This window comes from Anomaloglossus baeobatrachus, chromosome 3 (assembly GCF_048569485.1).
Source record: "Anomaloglossus baeobatrachus isolate aAnoBae1 chromosome 3, aAnoBae1.hap1, whole genome shotgun sequence".
Classification (NCBI taxonomy): domain Eukaryota; kingdom Metazoa; phylum Chordata; class Amphibia; order Anura; family Aromobatidae; genus Anomaloglossus; species Anomaloglossus baeobatrachus.
In genome coordinates, this window is record NC_134355.1 from 265,772,817 (window position 1) to 265,781,827 (window position 9,011).

Consider the following 9,011-nt stretch of genomic DNA (forward strand, 5'->3'; position numbering starts at 1 on the left):
CTACACCCCAGTCTCGTCTTTGGCAAACTCTAACAGGGCTTTTCTCCAGGATTGCCCTGCATTTAGCTCCATCTATCTTCCCACCAACTCTAACTAGTTTCCCTGTCCTTGCTGAAGAAAATCATCTCCAAAGTAAGCTACAACCAAATTTGATGGTGGGGATGGCGTTTTCAGGGTGATGCGCAGTGTTAGTTTTCTGCCACACAGTGTTTTACATTTAGGCCAAAAGGTTTTACTTTGGTCTAATGTCTTGTGGACTTTTCTCACACCTGAACTGTGGATCTCTGCAGCTCCTCTAGAGTCACCATGGGCCTCCTGGCTGCTTCTCTAATTAGTGATCTCCTTACTTAGAATGTTAATTTAGGTGGACGGCCATGTCTTGGCAATTTGCAGTTGTGCCATACTCCTATGTTTGGGTGATTGCTTGAATAGTGCTCCAGGAGATATTCAGAGCTTGGGCTAACTTTTGTAACCTAACCCTGCTTTATTCTTCTCTATAACTTCATCCCTGACCTGTCTTTGGTTTTCATCATGCAGTTTGATCTCTAATGTTCTCAAACAATCCTCTGAGGCCTTCACAGAACAGCTGTAGTTATACTGAGAATACACTACACACAAGTGGACTTAATTTACTAATTAGGTGACTCCTGGAGGCAGTTGGTCACTCAGGATTATATTTAGAGGTGTCAGACTACAGAGGGTGAATACAACGGCATAACACAAATTTTCCGATTTATATTAATAAACTATTTAGAAACCATGAATCATTTCCTTTGCACTTCACAAATTTTTGCTACTTTCTGTTGGTATACCAGATACAAATCCAATAAAGTACATTTAAGTTTATGGGAGTAACATGAAAAAATGTTTTGGGGGTATGAATACTTTTTCAAGACACTGTATGTATATTGCATGCAGTACCGTGCAAAGGTTTCAGGCAGGTGTGGAAAAAATGCTATAAAAGTAATCTTTCAGAAATAGAAGCGTTAATAGTTTATTTTTATCAGTTAACAAAATGCAAAGTTACTAAAGAATCTACAAATCACGGTCAAATCGATATTTGGTGGGACCTCTTTAACATATCAGCAAAAATTCTTCAAGATACATTTTCACAAAGTTTCTGAATGAACTCAGCAGGGACAGGTTGTTCTATACATTGTGTAGAACTAGAGCTCTTCTCTGGATGCAGATTTGCACAAATTCTTCTGCCTCTTCATGTAATCCCAAATATACACAATGGTTTTGAGATATGGGCTCCTTGGTGGCCATATTATCACTTTGAAGACTTAGGCTGGGTTCACACATAGTGACAACGACGTCGCTGTTAAGTCACCATTTTCTGTGACGTAACAGCGTCCTTGTAAGTCGCTGTTATGATCGCTGCTTAGCTGTCAAACACAGCAATGCAGCAGCGATCATAACGTCGCTACATGTGCAGAGAGCAGGGAGCCGCGCACACTGCTTAGCGCTGGCTCCCTGCACTCCTAGCTACAGTACACATCGGGTTAATTACCCGATGTGTACTGCAGCTACATGTGCAGAGAGCTGGGAGCCGGCACTGGCAGCGTGAGAGCGGCGGAGGCTGGTAACGAAGGTAAATATCGGGTAACCACCTTGGTTACCCGATGTTTACCCTGGTTACAGCTTACCGCAGCTGCCAGATGCCGGCTCCTGCTCCCTGCTCGCTTCATTTCGTCGCTCTCTCGCTGTCACACACAGCGATCTGTGCGTCACAGCGCGAGGGGAACAATAAAAAAAACGAACCAGGGCTGTGTGTAACGAGCAGCGATCTCACAGCAAGGGCCAGATCGCTGCTCAGTGTTACACACAGCGAGATCGCTAATGAGGTCACTGCTACATCACAAAAACCGTAACTCAGCAGCGATCTCGCTGTGTGTGAAGCACCCCTTACTGTTCTTCTTTATGCAGAAGAAAATTCTTAATGACATTGGCTGTATATTTGGTGTCCTTGTCATGCTGCAGAATGCATTTCTCCGCATTAAGGATATATTTAATCATGGCCAAATCTCCAGGTCCATTTGCCAAACCTCCACCATGCTTCAATATTGCCTGCAGACACTTATTGTACTGCTCTCCAGCTATTCAACAAACAAACTGTCTTCTGTTAGGGGCTCACATAGCGAGATCGCTGCTGAGTCACAGGTTTTGTGACGTACCAGTGACCTCATCAGCGATCTCGCTGTGTGTGACACTAAGTAGCGACCTGGCCCCTGCTGTGAAATCGCTGATCGTTACACACAGTGCTGGTTCATTTTTTGCTAGTTGCTCTCCCGCTGTGAAGTACACATCGCTGTGTTTGACAGCGAGAGAGCAACGATCTAAATGTGCAGGGAGCAGAAAGCCGGCGTTTAGAAGCTGCGGACGCTGGTAACCAAGGTACACATCGGGTAACTAAGCAAAGCTCTTTGCTTGATTACCCGATATTTACCTTGATTACTAGCGTATGCCGCTCTCAGGCTGCCAGTGCCGGCTCCCTGCACACGTAGCCAGAGTACACATCGGGTAACTAAGCGAAGCGCTTTGCTTAGTAACTCGATGTGCACCCTGGCTACCAGTGCAGGGAGCCAGCACCAAGCGGTGTGCGCTGGTAACCAGGGTAAATATCGGGTAACCAAGCAAAGCATTTTGCTTAGTTACTTGATATTTACCTTGGTTACCAAGCGCAGCATCGTTTCCACGAGTCGCTGCTGGCTGGTGGCTGGTCACTGGTGAGATCTGCCTGACTCACCAGCGACCATGTAACGACGCACCAGCGATCCTGACCAGGTCATATCATGGTCGGAATCGCTGGTACGTCGTTTAGTGAGACTGTACCCTTACAGACAAATCTAAAGGGAACCAATCACCTGGCTTTTGCTATGTATTTTGACAGCAGCATGATATAGGGACAGTGACCTTCAATACAGCAATAGATCACTTTGTTTTCTCTGCTGCAGACAACCCTTCCCATGTCACTGATTGGCAGCGTTCTGGTGAAAGATTTGTACTCATTGTCCAGAGCAACTACTGCCATTTTTCTGCACCGCAGTTCCTATGTATTCAAAGATAGTTAAAGTTTGGCCTTGTAAATGTCGACTTTATGGTGTTTTAGCCACAATTGTTCCATTAAAACCACTTCTGAGCTGACTTCTCCAAGAAGATGGGTGCAGCTAGATAGTGCTGGTTTCTGCCAGTTCTGAGTTCATGGTAATATTCTACATCTTGTGATATGGAAAGGATGAAAGCCAATGTGTCTTTCATCTACTGCACTAAGTGTTCTTCATCGATCAATACATTAACTGTTCTTAACCTTGCCCATTTCTTGGCGCTTCTTCAAAAGAGGTAGAACAGCACATCTTGAAATCGCAGCATGCTTTGAAATTTTTGCCTGGGAGACACCTTGCTGATGCCCTATAACTATACTGATAGTATGATCACAATCACCGGTTTGGTATAATTGGTGAGACTTTAATCCTACAAAATCTTTGACTTTGAGCAATGGGTGATAAAAATAAACTACTAAAACTTCTATTTTTGAAAGCATTCTTATTTTTCACCATTTTTTCTACACCTGCCTAAAACTTTTGCACAGTACTGTATGCACACACACACACACGTACACCATACGCATACATATGTACACAGATACATGTATGTGTAGAGGCAATGACTTCGATAAGATGATTAAAACAATCAAAAACCTAAAAAGAAGCTTCAAAATCTTCATTGAATCCATTCAAATACTTGTGAATTTATACATTAAAAATGCCTTACGCAGCTTGAGTTTTTGAAGTCCGTTTGGCGCCTCCATTGGAATTTGCTTTATAGGAAGGATCGTAATTCTCTTGAAGTCAGGTACTTTTTGAAGGGTAAAATGTTTAGACAAACTGTACTTTAAAAACTCCTGTCATTCATCCTTTCTCGCAGCTGTTAGACCGTGCAACAGATCTTTTGCAGTGAGCATCAATTTTCCAGTAGAAAAATAACAGAAAATTTCACATTGCAACGCTTATGTGTTCCCATGGTTTCAAAATAATTCTATGATAAAGGTTTTACTATGCTATATGTACCTATAAGAACCCTTTAATCTGAGTCGACTGGGGGCCAATGAGTTGTTACAGCACTATGGCCCCCAACTTATCATGGTGATGAGGAGGCATGCTGAAGTCAGCCACTGCTGATTCATTAAGAGGTGTGCGCCTTGCCAGAAATCTTACTCCAGTTAGAGACTGGAGGAGTATTTCTGGAGTAAGGGCCACCATTCCTCGTCATGAAGTAGACAAACGGTGGTGTCGCTCCCTCAGTCCACTATAGCTCCAGCTATTTTGGTGGAGCTGGACTAAATTAGCATGAGAATGCCAAACGTTGCAACATTTTTACATAACTCTGTGTTGTTTTACAAGCATTTAGAGACTTTTCAGCGATTTGGTGAATTCTGGTGTAATCAATTTGATGAATCAGGGTCATCGTGACTAAAGATTTACCCTCAAACATGGATAAAATAAATGCCAATGGAGGCTCAAGACAAACTGCAAAAACACAAATCAGCGTGGGGCATTTTGGATTTATAAATTTAAGGGTACTTTACACACTGCAATATCGGTACCGATATCGCTAGCGAGCGTACTTGCCTCCGTCAGTTGTGCGACACAGGCAAATCACTGCCCGTGGCGGAAAACATCGCTAACACTGTCACACGGACTTACCGTCCCTACGACATCGCTCTGGCCGGCGATCAGCCTCCTTTCTAAGGGGGCGGTTCGTGCAGCGTCACAGCGACGTCACACGGCAGCCGTCCAATAGCAAAGGAGGGGCGGAGATGAGCGGCCGAACATGCCGCCCACCTCCTTCCTTCCTCATTGCCAGTGGACGCAGGTAAGGAGATGTTCGTCGTTCCTGCGGTGTCACAGATAGCGATGTGTGCTGCCGCAGGAACGACGAACAACATCGTACCTGCAGCAGCAACGATATTAAGGAAATGAACGACGTGTCAACAAGCAATGATTTTTCACGTTTTTGCGCTCGTTGATAGTCGCTCATTGGTGTCACATGCTGCAATGACGCTAACGGCGCTGGATGTGCGTCACTGACGACGTGACCCCGACGATATATCGTTAGCAATGTCGCAGCGCGTAAAGCACCTTTTAGGTTTGTTTTTATCCTTTTAAGGCTATTAATTAAATTCATCCCCTCTATACATGTATGTATATGTCTACACATTTATGTATGTAAATGTGCATATGGTGTACACATGTATCTATGTGACTGTCTAGGGATGTGTGCGTATACACACACACATACTTTTTAATGATGTGCTTTCATCCTTCATTTTAGAGTTTGATTACTAATTAAAATTATTTTAAATTTATAAATTTTAACAAATTAATTAAAACTTTGAGATCAGCGTTAGTGGCACAAAAGTAGCACCATTAGCCATTTTTCACACGGATACGTCCAATGTAATCTCTTTGATGCAGGCTCAGCAGCTGAGCTATCATCCCACCTGGCAGATATTAGCAGTGTTACACAGTCAGAGTCTGCCACTAACCACAGCAAGAAGAGCTCAGCTCTGCCCACTGCTATCCCTACAAATGCTGTCATCAATCTTTGACACAGGCATTTAAAGCATGCTTGCGGAGGGCTGACTGTTCCACATACTCACTGCACTCTGCAATTGGGAGGGGGGAGTGAGATGGGGGTTACCTGAAGGCTTTTATGCCTGCCATGACTGTCTTCCTTTGAAAATCAGCCTGTGGCTGGCCTTCATAGGAAACCATGATAATTACTATATTGATAGAAGAAGAATAAAAAAAGGGTATGGCTTTTGCAAAAATGGACAATGTTCTGGTCCAGAAGGAGTTAACTTTTCACGTTAGAATCCAGTGTTCAAATCAAACAAGGGGCGTTTTAAAAATACTCATGTGTCATCCTTTTCTTTGTGCCCTTTACACCAACCAACCCCATAGTGTCACTCAATCCTTTTTCCTGTCTTATGTACATGAAGCCCTGCTGTTTATTACTGTAATTTGGCCTGATGAAGGTGCTGGTCCAGAGTGAAAATGCGTATCCTGTTTTGTCCTGAAAATATCTGACATTACTACTCTATCTCCCCTAAGTTGTCAGCGCCATTCATTGGTTAGGATCTTTCTTTTTTTTTTTTAACTATTTAGTGTCCGGATTATTATGACTGACTGGGAATTTGGATTGAATTGCAGCTGATTTAACAAACTTTGACCCTTGAAACAGCTTTGTGCCTTATAGTGGCATACTCTTCACAAGGTGAGCATACTACCTCACGCCTTTGATGGTTTCGCTGTTATCACCCGTTCCATAAAATTATCTATACTATCGAAAGCCCTGTATTTATATCCAGTAGGTAACATATCTCTATGACATGTCAAACTTTTTCTAAAATTACAGGTACTCTTTAAATTCAAGTGAAAATGTATAGCCTGCCATAGAAGGAGAAGGAAAAATTGAAACCTTGTCTGACTTTTTGTTTCCATCTGATCAAAAGGAATAAACTCTAATACCTCGAGTTTTATGAATACCATTTTAAAATATATTAAAAAAACAATTGCAAAAATTGCACCATTTGTCCAACTAGAAAAATTCCTACCAAAAAAAGCAAATGGCTTAGAATATCAAATTTATTTTAAAAAATATCTAAATTTACTTTGGTGGAAAGGGATTTTGTGTTCTCACTTAAGTGCTAAGTCAACGGGGTGTAATTTAAATAGAAATTACAGTACTAACCCCAAATACTTAAACAAGACAGAAAAAAATACACTTTGCTGGCGTGGACTTACATTCACCCGTCACATTTTCATGTTCCATTTCCCACTTAAAAAAGGGGAAATTGCAATTTCTATGTACAAGATTTAGTAACATAATTCAAAGGAAAAATGCTGCAATAGTTTTAGAATTAGAAAACAAAAGTTATTTTCTTACACAATATTTCCTATAAAAGATATGTAACAAAGTAGTAATACCTATAAAATGGCTATTACTAAAACAAAGCTTTCGTCAATAGGCCTCTAGTACTTTGAATGAGGAAAATGGCTTCACAAAGTGGTAGTCTAGATTCCCACAGTGAGGACACTGTTGAACGTTGCTGTATTCAGAAAAATACTGCATTCCAATGCGTACATCGATGACTGGCTTCCCACAATGCTTGCAGTTCAGCCGAGCCTAAAATAACCAAGAGAAGACGATTAACTAGCAGGCAATGTCAGAATATATAGGGATTAGAGTAATTCAGCCTGTAATATCTGTGTCAGCTATACCTATAAAGCATCTAAGCAGCCACAAGCTCTATATATATCTGCATTGTGGCTTCCATTCATAACCGATGCCTAACGCTGCGGCATATCCAAGGAACCGTTATTGCACATACAGGATATATAACTGGAAATGTCTTCAGCACGTATGCTGAACGTGCCATACATTTGTACAGAGAAGGTGTATACTAATCTGTATTAAAAAGTGCTATACACTTTTTTATAATATTATATATACTATTGAGATCAATGGCAGCTATAAGAATTCAGTTGCGTTTATCACGGATGTGTCATGCTCGCTTCACAGACAGTCCATTGGTGTCCGGCTGTGCTATAAACAGTTGCAGCATTTTGCTACACAGACTGCTCCCTGATGTTCTCTTTTTTCTGTATGGGATTGAACCCTTTCCCTTTAGGACCCTGTGGATTTCCTCACCTTTCTGCTGTAAATCATCAGCACTTCCCTTGGTATCCTTAAATACTCTCATTCCCCCTTGGTTGTGCTGGTGACAGTTAAAAACCTATACTGCCTTGGATGCAAGCAGTCGGCTTGTATCTATCTGAAGAAACATTTTTGTTCATTGTTGTACCTCTCCCTGAGTCTTCCTGGAGATAAATTGTTCATGTGCTTTCCACTGTGTGTGCTACCTGTGTCTTCTTTGTGATCTCACTCCCCTCTCCGCTGCCATCACGTCCGACGCTGGATTTCGGCTCAGTGTGCATGACCCCGGAGTTTCGGTCCGGGGCACTATGAAACCAGGTGTACGCGTCCTTGCTTCAAACTGAAGTAGTGCGCATGACCGAAACTCCGGGGTCATGCGCACTGATCCGAAATCCAGCGTCGGATGCGGGGGCGGTGGAGAGGTGAGCGAGGTCATCCTCTGATGCTGCACAATGCTGCACATTCATTAGCATGTTAGCACACCCACAGGAGCGTACTAACATGCTAATGGAGCCGACTAGCCTGGGGGACTAACGCCCAGGGGACTAGTCCCCTCGCTCATTAGTATACGGTATAAGATCTTTAGAAATACTTTTTCTAAAGGTCTTTATCTATGCTAGTGTATACAGTGACGGATAGGCAGGGATCAGCAATATGCACCCAGAACTGCTCGTGGTTCTGGCTGCATATTGCACCTGACAGGTTCCTTTTAAAGAGAATCTGTCAGTAGGATATCATCAACCAAATTATGTATATTGCACATGTAGCTCTATCGAAGACAAGTCTAAGAATACCCTTACATGGCCAGTCAGCTACTCCATACCTGAGAAATCAGTGTTTGCATTGATATGCAAATGAGGCTGAAGAACTATGGTAGATATTAACATTTAATAATGTGTGATAAATATTCCAGAGGTAGTACAAATAGCGGATTGGACCAATGCACTTTGGCTGTAAGTCATGATCACAAGTAAGGCTTACAACTGAAATGCGATTATTGAATGTTACATTTTATCTTATACTGTATTTACTAGGGATTTAAAACTCCATGCTGAATCTTTCCGATTCGCTTGGCTTCTGAAGTGGTTGTTGCTCTGACCAGATCCTTGCAAGGTTTCACATACTCCACGCTGGATTATTCTAGTTCACTTGGTTTTTAAAGTTTGTTATGGAGGCTTCTTTCCTGACTTACCTTTCCCTTTATACCACTGCACTGGCCACCCACAGGGGAACTACAGCACAATTCAACCCAAAAGATAGGATCTCTGGCTCCAGATTACTGCACTGCC

General features: G+C 42.3%; 1 protein-coding gene across 1 annotated transcript in view; it reads right to left on the reverse strand.

The window, feature by feature from the left end:
• Positions 1-2,566: 2,566 nt before the first annotated feature.
• Positions 2,567-9,011, reverse strand: part of HECA (hdc homolog, cell cycle regulator) — a 156,164-nt gene continuing 149,719 nt past the window's right edge. The window contains exon 4 of the mRNA XM_075339819.1: positions 2,567-7,191. Coding sequence (XP_075195934.1) covers positions 7,027-7,191 — 165 coding nt within the window. The 3' untranslated portion in view covers positions 2,567-7,026. The remainder of the gene's footprint in view (positions 7,192-9,011) is intronic.